At 61.4% G+C, this 18,849-nt stretch overlaps 4 protein-coding genes across 4 annotated transcripts; 1 reads left to right on the top strand and 3 right to left on the bottom strand.

Annotated features, from left to right (window-relative positions):
- Positions 1 to 927: 927 nt before the first annotated feature.
- On the bottom strand, positions 928 to 3,217 carry BXZ73DRAFT_76235 (acid protease; the record flags this gene model as incomplete). The annotated part of the gene is made up of 10 exons (XM_048022376.1): positions 928 to 1,544; positions 1,597 to 1,706; positions 1,765 to 1,897; positions 1,948 to 2,154; positions 2,210 to 2,303; positions 2,363 to 2,438; positions 2,496 to 2,568; positions 2,622 to 2,701; positions 2,761 to 2,870; positions 2,963 to 3,217. 10 exons carry the CDS (start codon positions 3,215 to 3,217, stop codon positions 928 to 930), a joined length of 1,755 nt encoding a protein of 584 aa, XP_047879695.1.
- Positions 3,218 to 4,767: 1,550 nt separating this feature from the next.
- On the bottom strand, positions 4,768 to 5,826 carry BXZ73DRAFT_76234 (uncharacterized protein; the record flags this gene model as incomplete). The annotated part of the gene is made up of 4 exons (XM_048022375.1): positions 4,768 to 5,041; positions 5,102 to 5,336; positions 5,411 to 5,517; positions 5,639 to 5,826. 4 exons carry the CDS (start codon positions 5,824 to 5,826, stop codon positions 4,768 to 4,770), a joined length of 804 nt encoding a protein of 267 aa, XP_047879694.1.
- Positions 5,827 to 6,623: 797 nt separating this feature from the next.
- Positions 6,624 to 8,165, top strand: BXZ73DRAFT_44129 (uncharacterized protein; the record flags this gene model as incomplete). The annotated part of the gene is made up of 2 exons (XM_048019277.1): positions 6,624 to 7,013; positions 7,074 to 8,165. Coding segments are annotated over 2 exons (1,482 nt in total), but the record flags the coding sequence as incomplete, so codon positions are not given.
- Positions 8,166 to 12,974: 4,809 nt separating this feature from the next.
- On the bottom strand, positions 12,975 to 13,734 carry BXZ73DRAFT_28721 (uncharacterized protein; the record flags this gene model as incomplete). The annotated part of the gene is made up of 2 exons (XM_048017763.1): positions 12,975 to 13,565; positions 13,621 to 13,734. Coding segments are annotated over 2 exons (705 nt in total), but the record flags the coding sequence as incomplete, so codon positions are not given.
- Between the last annotated feature and the right edge of the window lie 5,115 nt (positions 13,735 to 18,849).

Genomic DNA, 18,849 nt, shown 5'->3' with positions numbered 1-18,849 from the left:
TGGCACAGTGAGAACGAGTCCCGAAGAGCGTTAAGCTCCTCGGCGTCCACTGGCACGGGTGGGGCAGGCGGAAAGTTGTCAACCCCCACCCTGTGTAATGTCCCTTGTATAACCGGCTGAGTCTTCCATGATGGAAGTATGACTATCTGCTGTAATGGGAGCTTCAGAGGGCTGGCACATGCAGCAGAACACTATTCCCATTGCCTTTCCGGACGGTACAAGTCGGGCCGGTACATCACGTGCTCAGCGTCTACTGTAGACGCCCGTTTCAAACATTTCTCCTCGCCGATTTAAACCGTGCTCAAACACATTGAAACAGTATTCTGCAACGTTTTAGAACATCTTCAATTATTGGCTAATAACTCGGTCAAAAATGAGAATATCGCAAAAGTTCTTCCTAGCATTGAGAGCTAAGGATAGCTACTATCATTGTCAGAGACCAGAATCTTTAAACAAGGGTGAGGGGCGGAGGGGAAAAGGCAGGACAAACGGGGGGCGCCTGCTTATGTCATGGTGGCTGGTTCCTGGCCGCGTCTACCTTAAGTGCATCTTGAAAGACGTAGGGCGCTGTGACGGTACTGTTTAGAGGCTGCGTAGAGTAAAGGTCGCCGTTCCGTACTTGACGTGCGATACATTGCTGTCTTCTCCATAGCCAACGAGCTTTTGAGCATTGCCGGATAGGCTGCGTGCGTGGCAGTTGAGGTTGAAGTTGAATCGCATCAGTGACACCCGTGATGCGAGGACTAGCACACTCCTCAGGCTTCAGGCGCCTATTTCACACCGGCCAACACTTGAACCGAACATATGCAAGTACGGTGCACCTGAGAGATGCACCGATACACAGAATCGAAATCTCCAAAGGAGGACACCTGGTCCTATGGTAATGTACACATCCATAAACGAGCCAGGAAATCCGGTATCTCGCGGTCACCAAGGCCGCACCCGCCGCGCGACGACGGGCGAGTCGTCCGAGACCGCGCTGAGCAGCTCCACCTCCTCTTCCTCGTCCGCCGCGTCCTCCGCGCCCCACTTCTCGCCCGGGCGCCGCCCGGCGCCGAACGCGCCACGGCGGCGGCGCGTGCGGCGGCGACGCTGGGCGACCGCGGCCCACGCGAGTGCGGCGAGCGCGAGCGCGGTGCACCCGAGCGCGACCGCGGCGATCCAGAGCGCGGGGGACGACGACGACGACGATGGAAGGGAGGAGGCGGGCGCAGACACGGTGGGGCTGGGGGAGGCAGGCGCGTGGGCGGGGGTGGGGGAGGAGACGAGGCTCAGCACGGGGCGCGTGCCGGTGTAGGACGGGCGCGCGGTGGGGGAGACCTCTTCGTCTTCGTCCTCGTCCTCGTCCTCGTCCCAGGAGACGGCGGCGGGCTCTTCGAACGCGCGGAGGCGGTCGGCGAGGACGGCGTCGGCTTCGGCCCACGCGCGCGCGGGGTCGGTCACGCTGAGGAGCCGCGCGTAGGGCGTCGCGTGCGGGTCGGTCGGGTCGGGGTATCCGTACAGCGCGTAGACGTTCCGCAGGAACGTGTCGCCGAGAAGAAAGTCTGTGCGACGCTCGTCAGCGTGTGGGTGGCGCGCTCGCGGAGAGGGACTGACCTTGGTCGGGCACCTCGGTCCCGACGAAAGTGCCGTAGCATGCGAGCTCGCCGTCGTCCAGGACTGCGACCCTGCTGAGGTCGGCGGGGTGTATGGGGTATTCGATCCCACTTCAACAGAGGTAAACCAAACCAACCCACGGACAGCAGGCCCGGAGAGCAGACGCACCCGAAGGAGAGGGAGACGTTGACCTTCGTGTCGCACGGGAGGCGCCACAGCTCGTCGCCGTCGGGCTGGACCTCGCGCCGCGCCCCGGGCACGTCGACGTAGACCTGTTCCGCGTAGCGCTTCAGCCCTTGGACTGTCGACGCCGGTCAGCTCGGGAAGCTTCGGGAGACTTGAGCGACGTACTGAAGGACGTGCCCGTGTCGAGCGACGCCACCATGCTCCCTTCGGGGACGACCGTACGGTTCGCGAGTGCATTGGTGGCGGTCGACCCTCCGGAGAGGAACCGGCCGTTGATGTATATCCCGTCCAGGAGCGCGGTCCAGCTGCTCGTGAACACGCTCGGTATCCGGGGAGCAGTGAGCACGTCCGTCTTGTCTGCGAGGACCTCCGCTAGGGGTCATGTCAGCTCATAGTGCCCTCGGTTGATTGGTCGACGCGAACGTACAGAACGTCAACACGCCGCCGTCCGCGAAGCCGATCTCGTTGCGACTCGGGAGCCAAGTCGAATACGCAGGCTCGTCCGGGAGGTGCGCGAAGACCTGCGAGAACTCATTCAGTCCATGCGCGCGAGTGGGCATAACATGCGCTCGGCACTTACGTTGAACATTGTCGAGACCGCGTTCGCCTCCCACTTGGTGTTGCGGAGCCGAGTGTAGACGGAGGAGAGGTCGACGCTGCAAAACGCGGTCAGCACGTCCACTCGTCGAGCAGAAACCAAGAATGGTGCGCACCCTCCGAGACCCAGCACGCCGTTGAACAGCCCCTCCGTCGACGGCGAGGTCGCGACCGCGCCGTACGCAACCGCTGTAGCCCGATCAGCCCGTGCTCGGCGCGCACACCTTCCCCCTCCCACTCACAGATCGCTTGGTTGTGGACCGTGTAAGGACCGAACTGGACGTCCGCGAGGACAATCGGGCCCGAGAACGAGGAGCCGTCGCTGCGCGTTTCATGAGCACCCCGCCCCGCGCGCGAACAAAGACGGACAAGGGGACGCACACGTATCTCTGCGTGGAGTTCACCCCGGTCGGAACGAGGTCCGGGGGGACCGCGCCGCCGACGGAGAGCGGGTCGATCCAGGTGTCGCCGCTGCCGGTGTCGAGGAGCACCTGCGTCCGCGCGCGCGCCGGGGAGGTAGGGGAGGGGAAAACTCGCGTCAGCACGCGCGCAGGGGGGCGCGGGGGGCGCGGCGCGCACGCACCTGGTACGGCACCCCGTTCACGTACAGCGTCGCCGTGTACAGCTGGTCCTCCGCGGCGGTGAAGCCGAGCCCGACGCCGGCGCCCTCCGCGCGCGAGACGGAGACGGGGTGGTGTCCATCCGAAGGGCGAGCCTGTCGCCTGCTGGTGGTCGGTGTCGATGTTGGGGGAGGGGAGGGGAGCGCGCGCGCGAAGGCCGGCCGCGCGAGCGCGTCGAGGACGGTGAGGACGAGGAGCGGGGGGAGGGTGGCGAGCATCGCCGGAGGGCGGTCAAAAGGAGCGGAAGGCCTGTAAGAGGGGGAGCGCGGGGCCGGCGGGCATGGGGCTGGTGGGGGCGGGGGGCGGAAACGGCTCACGGTGGGTGGGGCGTGGGTTATAAGGACGTTCGTGCGCTCCGCCGGGGGGAAGGAGGAGAGAACGCTGCGGAACGCGCTCCGTCTTGGGACCAAGGGCGAGTGGGCGGATAGGCGCGATAGCCGTGCGCGCCTCTGTTCCGCAGCCGTCGCGGGGCGGGAAAGAAGCTCGCGCACGTCACCGTCGTTTGATCGCGAGCGACGGCGGACGAGGATCGAGAACGGCGTCGACGGGCTGAGGATCTCGCGTCACCTGGACCGTTCGCAGCTTGGTCTGCTAGCTTGGTCAGTTCATCCTGAAAATGAGCGGTGAGGGTTTGACGGACCCGACAGACTTGCGAAGGATCTTTGTTCGACGGAGGCCCCATCGCAGCGCTGCAGATGCGTCTGTTGTGGAGTCGGCCGACGCCCAGATCGTAGCGTCGGAGACCGCGTACGCTTGGCGAGCTCGGGCCCGAGCTGCTCGCCTATCGCGCGTTGTCGGATTCCTCCGTGTACTTGAACCGCACGTTCCTAGGTTTCGCCCGCTTGCGTGCATGTTCGTCACCTGTGGTTGTTGTATCTGTAACGGGGTCCTCTGGCGTGCATGGGTCTGGAAGGCGAGGATAGTGGAGCGGGACGAGTGCCCAGGATGGGGGCGTCCCTGTGCCTTGGCTTGGATTCAGTAATTGAGTAGTCTGGCCACCGATCGAGCGACTCCGAGCCGTCTCCGTCGATCGAGGTTTCAAGACGTAGCAAATATGCTCTAGCAAGCCCGTACTTACGTTGACGAGGAGCGCGACAGGTCATGGGATCATGAGGAGAGCGGTGGTTGCGGGGGTCCCGGGGGAAGAACTTCAAGCGGGGGCCGGGGTCGCCACTGCAAGTTGGAAGGGAGGATACTCAACGCCAGGGACAGGGGCGCTTATACGGAAACCCGGGCCTAGAACGGATATGACGGGTGCTCGCTTCATCCCGTTCTCGGGCATTCAAGTGTCACAGGCTGGCACGCGAGGCCACCATTTCTCTGGGAGCTTTTCTGGGAGTCGTTGATAAGCTAGCATTTCCATGGGTTTCTATGGGCGAGAGAAGATCTTGTCTTTCTCTCGGCTTTGATGTGTCACCAGAAAGATAGTCGCCCCGGCGTGTGGCATTTTATTTCGCGCTTGGGGTTTGTACGTGTGTGCTGGGCATACGCACAGTCAGACATGCGCGCACTGGTTCTATTCCCGATCTAATTCCGACCTAGTCTATTCTCCAAGCTGTGGACGGGGTATAGGGTCTTCAGATTACAGTGATCGCCAGCTGGTAGATAGTGTACAAAGGCGCAAAATGTCCCTGGTCGTGTTACAGTATGGATGTGTGTGTGCGATCGTGTGGAGTTCCCCGATTAGCCAGTGATGTTCGTAGTGAGGTCGACAGACAAGCGAAAGCAAACAAAATAGAGCGCGAGTGTCAGGCTCAAGCTTCAAGCTTCAAGTCCGAATGGAGGGTCCACCCTCGATCCCTGGCAGAGGGGGCGGCTGGTCGGCGCGTCGTCTCCGTCGCCTGCGCACAAACAGAAACGCGAGGGCTACCACAATTCCGAGCAGAAGCGCCCCGAGGACGACCCCAAGGACCTCGGCGGCAATGTCGCCGGCGCTCTGGCGGGATGAAGACGAAGAAGAAGAGGAAGGAACGACGATCGAGGGCGTGACGGTGGGGAGTGTGGTTGTGGCCGGTACCGAGGGCGCGACGAAGGGAGCGGTGCTGTAGGCGTCAGTAAGTAGGGCAGCGCATGATCAATTGGTGGCAGTGGAGGGAACGGACTTGTTATCGGAGACGGTGAGGATGATGGCGTCGATGTCGAGCACGGTGGGCGTGCCGGAGTCGATGTAGGTGAGGGCGAGGGTGGTCACGCGGTCTTCGGCGAGGGAGACGACCTCGATTGGCTGGACGGAGCTGTTCAGCTGGCGGGTGACGGACTCGACGGGGTTCGAGGTCGAGACGGAGATGTTGACGAGCGCGGAGGAGTTGGGTGACGTCTTGATGGACACCTCGAGGGCTGCACGAGGGAGACACGATCAGCGCCATCTATTGCAGTGGAGCGGGGAATGGTTTCAGGCACGGGGGACGAACCTCGGAAAGAAAGAAAGAGCTGGGGAATAAAGCCTCCGCTCGAGTTGTTTGCACCCGAGGTCTGGGTGATTGTCCCGTCCGAAGCGTTGGCATCAGCGATGACTTGCCTGGAAGACGAGGTGAGGTAAGTAGATGCGAGACGATGGAAGAGCGTCAGCCTAGTCGTCGACGGAACGGGACTGGATGGACTGGGTGGAGGCCGCTCCGGATCGGAGAGGATGAACGGACCAGGAAGAGTTGCAGGCCTCGGTGCCTGCCGTAGACTGCGTCAGACCGCACGCGGGAGGGCTGTAAGTGATCTGGACCGCGATGTCCTCGAGGGTGATGTTGATCGCTGCATGCACGGGGTGGAGAAAGCAGAGGAGACAGACGAGGATCGCGAAGGGAGACAGCGCCGCCAGCTGCGAGGGGAACATGCTGGCCGCGAGCAGGCTGACATGGGCCGCGACGGAGGACGAGACGGATGAGAGAGCCGGGTATGTGGGGACGGGCGTCGGGCGGGAGGAGGCCCGCGTCCCCCGCCATGGCAACGTTGGGCAGATCGAGGACACGCTCGCGGCCCGTCCGGGGACAGACCACCCACCGAGCGCCTTATCAACGTGATGGCCGCTGCCACGCGTGACAGTCACGACGTCCGAGGCAGCCGTCGACGCGGACGGGCGCCAGCTCTTCTTGTCCTTCCCCTCGACGTCCGTCGCCCCCAGCCTTGCAGTCGTCTCCCGGCCTCCTTCCGCTCCTTCAGGGCTGCCCCGGAGACCCACTCAGGCTCATTCGCTCCTTCTTCCTCACGCTCCTTCGCCCTCCGAACTCGTCAAAATGGTCCATCATCCATCTCTCAAGCGCGGTCTCCACCATCGCGGGCCCCTCCGCCTCGACAACCGCGCTGAGCCCGGCTTCCGCCCCACTGCAATCTTCGGAAACCCGTTCGATACCACCACCACCGACACGACCACGTCGACCTCACCACTGACCTGTGAGTATTCCGCTTTCACCATTCCTTCCCGTCCTAGAGGCGGGCGAATGTATGCGCTCCAACTATTCCGGGTTCGCTGTCGCTAGGAATGTTTTGGTGGATGTGTGACCGCGTACATTCCTCCAGCCACCATGATCTACCTTTCCTGCACTCCCCCCGCTCGAGCCTACTTTGAGTGTCTGACTATCAATCTTATGCTCATGCTATTACTATTCCACAGCGGACACCGGCATCTTACCCACGAACCCGCTCCAAACCAACACTGACACTTCCACGTCCACCACTCTGTCCACTCAGGTTTCCACCACGACCTCCATCCCCACGTCCACGTCCACTACCCCTCTCACCAGCACCACTTCCACCTCTACCTCCATTCCCACAACTACCTCGTCCACCCCTTTGCCCACCACCTCGTCCTCGTCCTCGTCCTCGCTCGCCGATATCCTCATCACCGTCACTCAGACATCCACCCATAGCAATACCAGTGTGGCCCCCACCAGCTCTTCGACCCAAGCTCCCTCGAACAGCAGCGACACGGATACCTCCACCAGCTCTGGCGTGAAGATCGGAGGCATTATTGCTGCTGTCTTTGCTGGCGCAGGCATTTTGTTCGCCATCGTCTACTTCCTCGTGAGTCGCAGACTTTGTCGTAAATTTTCCCTCCGCGATCTCATGCTCACTTGTCTCCAGCGTCGTTCTCGCAGCCGTGAGGAGGATGATGCAGCGGACTTCGACCCCGACGCCTTCCGTCGTCAGTCGACGATGCTCCCTGGCGGCGATGGAACGTCGGGTATCGGTCGGGATATGTCGTACAACAGCCGTGGCGCTCGTCCGCCAACCATGATCGAGCAAAAGCTCGCGAATGGGCCGGGGTCGTACGCTCCCCCTCAGCCCTACGGGTACGGCGCGTACGGTCAAGTTTCTTTCGAGCCGGGTCAAGTCTACACCCCTACTACGGCGAATTCTGCGAACCCCTTCTTCACCGGATATAACGAGTTCGACCACCAGTACGACCCGTACGGCAACATGGTCACGCGCCAGCCTTCCAACGGCTCTTCCGCTGTGCTTTCTCGCCACACCTCGAGCTCGTCGAAGCCGATGCCGGAGCTTCCCACCAACTCCACCTACGCCGACATGAGCCGTGGAAGTGTCACGCCTTTCCAGGCTACTCAGTACGCCGAGATCTCCCGCCAGCTGAACTCGTCTCCTCCCCATGCTCTCCCTCTCGGTGCTGTCTACGAGGAGCCTGAGTATGACCACACTGCACCCATCCCAGTCCCTAAGGAGACGGTGCCACTGGACTTCGGGGCTCAACACGCCATCTTCAACACCGCGCAGCACCTCAACGTCCGCGGTGCTCCCACCCCGCACGAGAACTCGTTCCCCGAGTCGCCCTTCGCCGACCCGACGATGGCCGCCGAGCAGGCACAGTACATCCCCAGCCGTCCGTCCGAGGACTCGATGATCCAGCCGCCTGCCCCCGCTTTCGCCAACAACGAGAAGGAGCGCATCACGTCGATCCCGCCCATGCTGCCCGAGATCCACATCCAGCAGCGGTTCTCGAACATCGACTCCGGGTTCCCCGCGGTTCCCTCGTCCGTCCGCCCGTCGCCGTCGCCGTTCTCGACCGAATTCGCGAACATCCCGGCCACGCCCCCCACCGCCCAAGTGACCCCCGCTGCTCCGGCCGCGGTGGCGACGCGGGGCACCGCGGGCCGCGCGCAACGCCCCGACACGGTCTACACGATGTACGACGACGAGGACGCGTACAGCGGCATGTAAGCCAGCCGACCGAACTGTACTACCAGCCCCCTCCGCCACCCGCGGGTCTCGCCTCGTCGTTCCCCGGTGGCAGCGGCGGGGCTGTAGAATCTCTGCCGTTCCCCTGTCTTGCGCATTATTTCTTGGCCTAATTACCGTCCTGGGCGGCACGGCAGAGCCGCGGCGCGTCCTCTCTGGGCACACGAGCGGTGCGCCCTGCTGCCCTCCGATTCACCCTGTCTCCGCGATGTCGTTCGCTTGCTGTTGCTGTTGTCACGTCGTGTTCTCGCGCGGTGCGCTGTCGTGGTGCCGGGTCGCCGTCTCTGTCGTTGTCGTTGTCGTAGTTGTCTCCGCGCGTGGCGTAGGTAGCCGTCTCTTCGGAAGTAATCGATACCACCTCGCCCGCTCATACCTCGCGATCGCCTTCACCTTCGTGTATCGACACCTTGTCCTCCTATCCGATCATCCCCACCCTTTGTTACGGTATACCACTGTATTCGCGGCCCGTCTGGCGCGTTCCGTTCTTTCGCCCTCTCCCTTGATTCCCCCGTCCTCCGTTAGTCGAGAGTCCGTGGAGTGGGGCCGTCTTGTTGTGTGCGGAGCACGAGGGTTCTGGGGCCGGCGCGCGTCGCTCGTCTCCCACCTGGCCCGGCTCGCGGTGGTGGGCACTGGGCGGGGCGGGAGGGGAGGGGCGAGGTGCGGCCGGCCGCACTGGGTAACGAGCCGCTGCAAACTCGTCGATACCCGGCCGTTGTGCTTTCAGGGAATAGAAACGTCATTTGAGTATGTCGTTTGGGTGGGGGTGTGGTCTTGGGGGCGTCGGTTTCGCTCTTGTCTGCGCTGGTGAGCTCGTTCCCGCCCGCCGGAGCGCCATGACATCGGACGCCGGACGGCAGTTGAGTTGTCAGTGCCGGTTCTAGTAAGGGACCTGGGCGCATATACCTGGTACATATCCTCATGCGATTTGCTTTCAGCTCGACAGTTCTTGATTTGATATATGTGAGCACTCAAACGGGTAGTCACTGCGGCTACCATGTATCTTCGGCCTCGTTCTCGCGCCCCGAAGCTCACTCGCGCCCAGCAAGTGTCGGATTCTTTGACGACATCTACGTCCCCCTTGTCTACATGCTGGACCCCTGGACCTCTTCTCTCTATCACCCCTTCTCCCTACGGTACGGATTCGACTGGTGCATCCGTTACCAGAGCCTCTCGGCAAGGTGCGGATGCATCCGTCACCCCCGCCCGCCCGGTTTCAATCTAACGCCGCCGCCACAGGCGCGACACTGCCCCGACATGTCTGGCCACCGGCGCCTTGGGCCCTCCCACTCGAGCTCACCTCCCCCTTTGTTTCAGACCACACTTTTTGTATAAAATTTGCGATTAAAATATATTTAATATAGCTACTACAGTAGGGCTAGCAAGTAATACTACAGCCCCGCGACAACGCGGAGGCTGAGGTGAAGGAGGGCGATGTGGAGGGCCGGACGCGGCGGAGGAGGCGCAGGGCGACGCGGGCGGAGGTGGGCGACACGTGGAGGAGGGTGACTCAAAAATGGAAATGGGCGATACGGGCGGGGCGGTGGGCAGCGCGAAGGTGGGCGATGCGCGGGGAAGTCGACGAGAGCGAGGAGGCGGGCGACGCAGAGGAGGGCGACATGGAAGTGAGGGAGACGGAGGAGGGCGTGTGGGCGCAGGCAGGCAAGGCGGAGGTGGGTAATGCGTATGCGCGCAAGGCGAGGGAGGTGGGCGACGTGGGTGGAGGACGGCGCGGAGAAGAGCGAGGCAGGCAGAGGAGCGTGGTTTGGAGGGTGGCGCGGAGGCGGGTGACGAGGAGGCGACATGGGCGGAGGACGGCGTGGACGGAGGAGGGCCGTGCGGGCGGGGGAGGGCCGTGAGGCGGAGGAGGAGGCGGGCGGTGTGCGCAGAGGAGGCGGGTGGCGAGGGTGGAGGAGGGCGGCGCGGAGGCGGGGGAAGGTGACGCGGGGGAGCGCAGTGACGCAGGAGGAGGGTGATGCGGAGGCGGGTGACACGGGCAGAGGAGGGCGGTGGGAAGTGGCAGGCACGGGCGGCGCAGGGCGAGGAGGAGGGCGACGCAGAGGCGGATGGCGCGGAGGGGGGGGGGGGGCGACGCGGAGGGAGGAGAGCGGCGCGGAGGGAGGAGAGCGGCGCGGAGAAGGAGGACGTCAGGGCGTCCTGGCACCGGTGGGCATCGGGAGTGCAGGAGGACGGAGCGGAGGACTCACCAAAAACAAGTGCCGCGGTACATCGCCGCGGCCCCCTATTGAAATCTCCACACTGAGGACGTCCGTATGGACGTCCGAGTGCGATGTTGTGAGTGCGGTCGGGAAGGTGGGTAAAGGGCAAGATCGAGGTCGAGGGAGGAGGAGGAGGTCGAGGTCAGTCGGAGGAGGGAAGGTCGGTGTCACCTGGTGACACCGGAGTCCAATAGCAAACGACAGTCGACCGTATCGTCGCTATCGTCTGCCTGGGCAGAGGGGGGAGGCTGGGGGCGGCAAGGGTGGTGGAGGAGGAGGAGGACGGCGAAGGGGCCAGGGAGGGATGCGCGGCGTGCATCACAGCCACGCGTCCTTGCCGCCCACAGAGGCGCGTTTACACGCGCGCATCACGGATCACCGGATGCTCCATCGATTACGAGCTGCTCCTTCCCCGAAACCCATGTCCGTCCGTTCCCAGCGACTCAAAAACGGGAACACACGTCTGGCTGCCGTGATCAGAAATAGCCTCGTCCCATGAGCTCCTCGACTCTACCCTAACAGACCGGATGTGCATCGACGTCGGCTGGCATGTCCTCCGGGTGCGCGTCGAGGCAGACGAATTCCATGACGATGACCTTGGACCACCGAAGGCTCATGAGGGTGTGCAACAGGCTCGTGAGGTGCGCCGGCCCCCGTATGCCATCACTGTAAGTGCCTTGCTTACGTCTGGCTCCGGTGCTAGTACCCGATGTCAGAACAGGGACTTGGCCCGCTTTTGTGATGCAGAAACGCTGGCGTCGAAGGAACGGACGATGGCTGACATGTAATCCTACAGCTCCGTGTACTTGTGATTGTTTTCTCGTTTCCTTTGATGACATGCTGTAACCTCATTCACTTCAACCAGGACCAGCATTGCAGGCTCGAAAGAGGAAGCGGAGCTGGAGGATGAAATTTCCTATCATATCCGCCGTCGTCGCAATGCAAACCTACACGAAAGCACGAAGCACGAGCCCCAACTTCCTACAAACCCGTCCTCCCGCGTCCTTCCGTAGCCCTGCACACGCGTGACGCAACACCATCACTTTAACACGCGCACGGCGAAAATCTAAGGTACGCGCGGTACATCCGCAGGAGCGGCCGGCGAAGTGGCACGAGTGGCGTCGGGCGTCGCGGACGTTTCGTGCGTATTGGCAGCGGCGTCCACCGCGGTGAAGAAATCCTCAGGGCTGTGAGACGCGTTGGTCAGCGTCGGGAGTCGCACAAATGGCATAGATGATACGAGCTTGGGTTCGGCAGCTTCGTCGCTGTGTTCCTCCGATTGAGGATCTCCGGCGGAAAACGGCGCGTCCGGTGGAGTGCACGGTGGGACCGCCAACGTGAGAATGATGAGGAGAAATTGGCAACCGTCCACCAGGCTGTGGTCACCCCGCGGCTCCATTTGACGCCAGTCCTCCGTTCCAACGAGCTGTGCGAATACGCGCTCGAGCGCTGCAACGAGCGACGGTGTGATCAGACTGCGGATGCCGTATGTGGAGTAGCCTAACTGGTATATATGTGTCAAGATCCCCCCGAACCAGAAGCAGGCGATTTCCGGTGATCCAGACAGCGACCAGTCAATCGTGTTAAGGAGCTCTTCGAAGGAGGAGAACCCGTGCGCGACGAACGGCCGGATCGCAGCGATGCCGTCGCAGTCGCGGATCCTGGGCGCCGAGTGCTTGACGAGTTCCCAAAAGGAGTTGATATGCTGGCGCATGAACCTGAACTCCTCGATGAGGACCTCTTGAGAAGGTGGGTTTACGCGTTGGAGGTCACGGTCTCTGACGAGCCACGTTTTCATCCGGTAAGCGGTCACGAAGGCAGCTGCCACAGTCGCAGTGAGCGCCCTGACTTCGACCCGGGGCCCGCCGGTGGAAGGTCAAGTCGCAGACGCACCGAATTGTAACGTTCCAGGGTCATGGATGTGCTGGAGCCCGCCGCTTTCCAACAGTTTGGTCCATTCTGACTCTGGGCTGGGGGGTTCCACATTTCTTTGCATGCTGTAGAGCAGCTGGGCCGCGGTCTTGTTATATTCAGATGAAGCGGGGGTGCTCGGAGAGCTGGTGTCCTCGGCTTCTCCACCCTCCAGCATTTCGACAGAAAATCCGCCAGAAACGTTCAAGAGGGGGATCGCAAACATCTTCACCATGAAGTCTGGCCAGCGGAGCGCGGACCCATAGAGATTCGAGAGGCGTCCGGAGGTCCATTCCCGATACGACTTCGCAACCTGTGGGTCGCTGGATAGACACATCGCAGACGTGTGCACCATGCTGGTGTTTTGAGAGCTGAACATCGCCCAGTGGACTGTCTGGGCGTCGAGATGGGTTGCGCTTTGTGAGACTATGGCTTCTTCATCCCCTTTCCATACAATGGGCTTTGGAAAACTTGCACGGAGAGAATCCCAAAGGAAACTGAACCCTGTGACCACCCAGGACTTGCCTCTGAGGGAGTAATGAAGTGAAGCTTCAAAGCATCCGTAAAGGATCCAGACAGGCGAGGAAATAAATAAGAGGATGCCCATTATTGAACGATAAACGACCGAGGATAAAATAAGAATGACGCTCCAGAGAGGGAGGAAGGCCCTAGATTGAGGCGAAAAGTAACACATCAATGGATTGATCGAGGGGATGACCGTTGTCACGATAATGAAGAGCAAGAGCATCCCAACGAACGTCGCAGTGGCGGTGAAGACGAAGACGTCGGAGTGGAAGAGGAGGATGAGAAGGCCGGCGAAGAAGAGAACGACGGCGGCGATAAGAAGCAGCGGCACCAGCGAGATGATGGCAGGGATGTGGGCCTTGTTGAGGTTTGAGAGCCGGTAGATGCGACGTCGTGTGATTGGTGCGGAGGACCCGTACAGCCCGGTGTTATACTCTTTGAGCCACTGCTTCACCATGATTCCGATCGTCGCCGACGACAAGCTGAAGGTCAAACTAGTGAACCAGAGCGCATTCACCCACACGGCCCAGGTCTCGGGGCGAAACGGGGTCGGCACGATGTCCTGGAACGCCGAGGCGGTGGAGTTGACGAATGATGGATTAAGCGCGAAGCTTTTCAGCTGCGCAGAGACCTGAGTCAAGATCGCGTTGGTTTGGTCGCTTGATTGAGGCTGGAGCATCCCGAAGGCGATGGTGTTGAACGCGGTGAGAGCGGCGGAGAACAGACCGTCCTGAATGATCGCGAGTGAGTGTCACTGCCCACTCGGCACGAACGTCGAGACGTACAAAGGTCAAGAGGCCGTCGATCTCCTGGTTCCACTGGTCGACGAGCTCGTCGCTGTACTTCTCCACCGTCTTTCTGGTCTCATTCCATGCCGCATCGACCTCTGTCTGCGTGTAGTTCTCAGATGCTGGTAGTACGATCTATCGTTCAGAGTGTTCAGCAAATATCAATGCAAACGGGTGAGATCCTGGACGTACTATCCCATCGTCGTGAATATCCGGCAGTTCTGTATCTCCTGCTGGAAGTGATGTTTCGATACGGCTCTGCAGACACTCAACACTCCTTGAATCCCTACCGGCAGCAAGTGAACGATATACTCACCGGTTCAATCCCGCCGGTGTTACGTTCCGCTCCAATCCCCTCGCCCGCCGCTTGTGGGCGCTGGTCAACGGTGAGTATGTTTGGGAGACGTGGAAACGTTTACACCATACCTTCTTGAATTCATCAAGTATCTCCTTCAGCAGGATGCAGACATCGCCGAGGGACATGTTCGCCTGGTCGAACTTCGTGATTCGTTGTAGGGTCTGAAAAGAGCGACACACATACTGGGTTCGTCCCGGGGGAGCGTGGATCCTCCGGGAGACGAGCCGTGTCTGAGTCCCGATGGTCGTCTGCGGAGGTTCTTTGAAGGGACGATTTCGTCGAGGTCTGAGTGTGACTCGTGTATCAACCGCCGGCCGTTCGCGTCATTGGGTGATTGCACGTACCGGAGCGCGGGGTGAATCCTTGGCAGAGACGGTCGGCGAGGAAGGCATAGTGAGGCTGGCTGGGATGGAGTTTTACCTGAGCGCCGGATCTTTAGAGACGGGATGTGGGTGGGGACGTAGGTGGGGACTAGGACGAGGAGTGAGCGGCAGGTGAGCTGAAGAGCGACGGCCTACCCATGTCAGACGCATGCGCTCATGACCGCGCGAACTCCGCGAGGCATCGGAGATTGAGCCCAGCACCCAGGTCGGAGGGTCATCTCGGATGAATGCTCTCGTCCACGACGTGAAGTTCGAGGCGCTCCATGCGGTGTATTCAATGCGTGCCTTGACCATGCCACCTACTGGCTGTCACTTGAATCATCCACTGAATCGGCGGTGTCAGTAGTGATTCCCAAACCCAAGAAAGACGATACTACTTACTCGAAGTTGAAGGCGTACCGGTAGATCGCGCTCCTGAGCTGCCTTGGAAAGCTCTAGGTGAGAGAGCGCCGGCGGTGCGACTCCCTAGTACTTCAACAAGGGCCAGAAATGGGGTGCCTTCTGGCACTGTTCGGACCCGTCGCAGTTCAGCGGGTCGAAGCAGAGGCCTAAGGTCGACGCTAGCCTCATGCTCGTGCACCACAATCGCCAAACGTGGGCGCGCAGGATAGCCCGGCGCATCCGTCCTCGCGTTCGACGTCGTACAGTTCTACCTCTCCGAGGTCAAACGCCGTTTTGCTGATGCGCACGATGCTCACGAGGGCGCCAGAGATACGCGCCATTGCCAGAGACGCGCCCACGTGGGCGGCAACTTGCAAGGCGGGAGTGCGCCCGTCTTCCGCCTCTGTCTCGTTTTTACGCTTCACACTCCGTTCAGGCGCCTGGCGCCGCTTGGTGCCAGCCATCTCCTTCTCCCACTCTGCTGGCGGCGCCCACGACACGCACAACACGCGAGGATATCCTTCCAGACGTCATGAAGGTCGTCCATCCGCCTCGCTCCCTCCACCGCGCACCCTGTCTCGGCTGAGCACCCAATTGCGGGCGCGCAGTGCCCGGTGCCGCCTTCCCCTCCTGCTTCGCCCGCCCGGCCTGCCACCCGGTGGAGACCCGCGGGGAACGTCCACCCGGGCATCCTCGAGCTCTACCCGGAGATGAGGGTGTGGGGTCGCCATGAGTCACAGCGACCACTAGCTCTGTGAGTACAGCCCGTTTGGTGCTCTCCACCTCTGCTTCGCCACTTCCACCCTGCCCTCCTCCCCTCTCGCGCGCGTCCTGCTTGTTCGCGCGGGCACGTCCGACTCGTGGCCAGTGCGGCACGGCGTCGCTACCGGTCTTGTCCCCCACCCTCCGCCTCGTCCTCCTTTGCCTCGCCCTCCCCCGCTCTCGCGCGCGTCACGCTCGTCCATGCAAGCACGACCTAGCCGCGCTCTGCGCGTTCGTTCGACTCGCCGGCGCGCAGCACCACGTCCCCGTCAAGATCGTCGGCAAGGCTCGCAGGGAATCGGCGGTCATCGATGAGGTCGAGTGCAAGCACCTCGGCGGTTTCGAGTGAGTCCTGAGACCTTTAGTAGACGTTGCTGCACTCATCTAGGGACCACCCTCATAACATCTTACGCCCTACACGCCAGTAACGGCGCTTCTTGCCTGTTGAAGATTGCACCTTGGATGTTGACCGCAGCGACCACAAGCCATTTGCCGAACTCCCTTGTGAGTGCATGGTACAAGCTCCTCAGACTCATCCTCGACTTCGGCACCTCCGGCTCCATTCGTTCCCTATCCTTATCTGCCCCTCGCCCACCCCAAAGACGTGCGGCTCTCCCTTGCGCGGATCTCCGGCAAGCTTTCTCCACACCAGCCCGTGATGCTCGACCTCTGTCTCGGTTGGCAGTACCTCAAGCGAAGGCACGATACCATCCAGATGGACTGGCTCGGGCTCCCCCTGGCTCCCCTCGCACCCGGTGGACAGGCCATGCAGCTGGCAAGACGCGTTCACGCCGTTCGTCGAGGGCGTACTCGACCACACGGAGGCGGCGGGCGTCGCGCTGATGGATGCGGCCTGCGCGCGTGTCTGTCGCGCGCGATCGCTTCGTCCTCCTCGACGACTCCCGTCGCTCGTCACCTTCGCTCGTGACGACGCTCCGACGCTCCGACGCTCGTCGACTTCGATTCCGATAGGCGTCCCTCGTCCCGCACGCTGGTGGACGGTCCTGAGCGGTAGCGGCCCGGGTACAGCTCGTCGCGCGTGTCACAAACGCCAGCAGGCGCGCCCTGCCGCGAGGTTCTGGGGCGATGAAGCGGGTGGGTGGAGCGCTACGAACCGCAGGTCCGCATGCTCCATTTTCTCGCCCCGCGGTCACTGACACCGCGCGATCTCTTCCTCCCGACAGCACTGCGGTGCCGGCACGGCCTTCGAGCGTGTGTCGGGCACGGACACGAAGGTCGACGTCGACACGACCGCCACTTTGACCGATCCGGCCCGCTTGGAGCACCAGAGCGCGGCCTAAACGACACGCACCACGACGATAGCGAACGCACACTGCAGCCGTGCGCCGTGCCACTGCTCGTGCGGGTGACGCGGTCCCTCTCCCCGATACCGACACCGTCGTGGATAGGCCTGCCGGCCTGCGTGTCAGGAGGAGTGGGGTGTAGACTCGTCGGAGGGGTTTGTAGTTACAAGCTAGCGCCGACGGCGCATATATACATGCGGTGCTTTACATTACTACTGTGTAATGCCATAATGTTGAGCGCATGAACCTCCATGGGTTCCCGAGGGTCCACAGATCATGCAGTTCAACGCGCCAGCAAACACCCTCAAATGGCACAAACGTTCGGGTGCCCTTCTTCACTTACAATCGTCTCACTTTCGAACCTTCGGTCACGCACTCCACGCCCACATCAGCCGCGGAAGTATTGGCGCACGAAAGGGTGAAACCGGTTGAAACCGACCGCAATGACCTGGGGGGGGCGAGGAGGACCAAAGGAAGACAAATACGACCTCCTCGCACACATGCGATTCCCGTCCGAGCCTACATCTCCGCCTGCAGGCTTAAGATAACTGGTTGCTGACTCGTCCGCCGAGCAGAACGAGGGCAGACTCGGGCGCTGTGAGCGGTCACTAAGTATGTCAACTTGGATTTGCCGTCGCGCGCTGTCCTGGACACTTGCGATTGAAGCGCGGCGACATAGGAAGAATCTGCGGAGGGCACGCGCGGCACCTCGGAGAGCTCTGCAACGATGCTGCACATCACCGCTCCCGCTCGTCGCTCGCTCGCACCCAAACTTTACGGAGGGACTCCGAAAGTGAGCATGGGGCCCAGGATCTCAGACGGATTGTGACAGGGACAAGACGTATGGATAACAAGAGAGGCTTTCATACGGAAAAGAAACGACAGCGGGTTCGTTAAACGTCTGGCACTGGTGAAGTCGGTGCTCTTCCTACGAGCGATTGCATGTCTATACCGATCATCTGCCATCCGAAATTGGGCCTCTGTAGTGGCGATCTTTCAGAAAGTGCGCGCATGAGCTCACGTGCGTCTCGAGGACTCGCTTCGGGTGTGGTGGGGCGCGTGCTGCTGTCCGCAGCTTCTGGATCGTCCGGTACGTCTGGAGCTGTGTCTTCGACTGGAGCGGTATCTTCGACGCTGTTCAACGAAACTGGTCAGCAGCGTTCGCACGAGGTGGAGCCAGCGCGCAGCACGTACCGATGCATTATGGAGCGGATGATGTCGAAAAGTGGTCCCTCGGATATGGAAGCCATACGACGCAACGAGTGGTTGGCCATCATCGCATACGGAGGAGTCGGGACCGTTTCCAGCAGGGTGGACAGATTCATTCCGCTGGCCAAGACGACTTCGGATCCGAGCACTTCAGGATCCACCCTGGGCGAATCTTCCGTGTCGACGAGCCAGATAAACACATTCGTGAGGGACGCGCTGAGATGCGGCGTGACTAGCCTTCTGACCTCCGGAGACTGATGCGAAGAAAAGTAAAAGAGGTCTGCGGAAATCTCGCGGTACGAGACGCAGGCGCGCTTGAGTTGATACGACGAGTAGAACGACCACGAGACCTCGTCAAGCAATGTGTTGATGGAGGAGAAAGCGTGCGTAAGGAACGGTAAGATCTTCGCGATAGCGTCAGGGTCGGAGACCAAGGGTGTCGAGTACTCGAGAAGTTCCCGTAGCACGCTGATGTGGCGGTATATGAACTTTAATTCCCACTCTACAATGTCTTCGGGGACGTCGGGACGACCGAGAGAGGACTTGCGAATACGGCTGTCAAGTCTGTGCGCAGCCGCGTACGCGGCTTGAGAGGAGGTGAGTGATCGCCCACGAAAAGGCAGTGCCGCGAGCGAACGTACAGATTTGCAGTGTGGTCACGTCGCTGATCTTGCGGAAGCAGTCTTCGCACCATAGCTCATACCATTGGAGGTCGGAAGGGTCCACCGCGGGGCCGCCCAAAATGCGTCCGGTGGTGTGCATGACACGCGCTTTGATCTCGTTGCTAGTGTTCGCAGAAGGTGTTCCTGTCTTGACGAAGCAATCCAGG

Source organism: Epithele typhae (assembly GCF_022376455.1).
Source record: "Epithele typhae strain CBS 203.58 chromosome Unknown BXZ73scaffold_13, whole genome shotgun sequence".
Classification (NCBI taxonomy): Eukaryota; Fungi; Basidiomycota; class Agaricomycetes; order Polyporales; family Epitheliaceae; genus Epithele; species Epithele typhae.
This window is presented reverse-complemented; position numbering and strand designations above follow the sequence as displayed.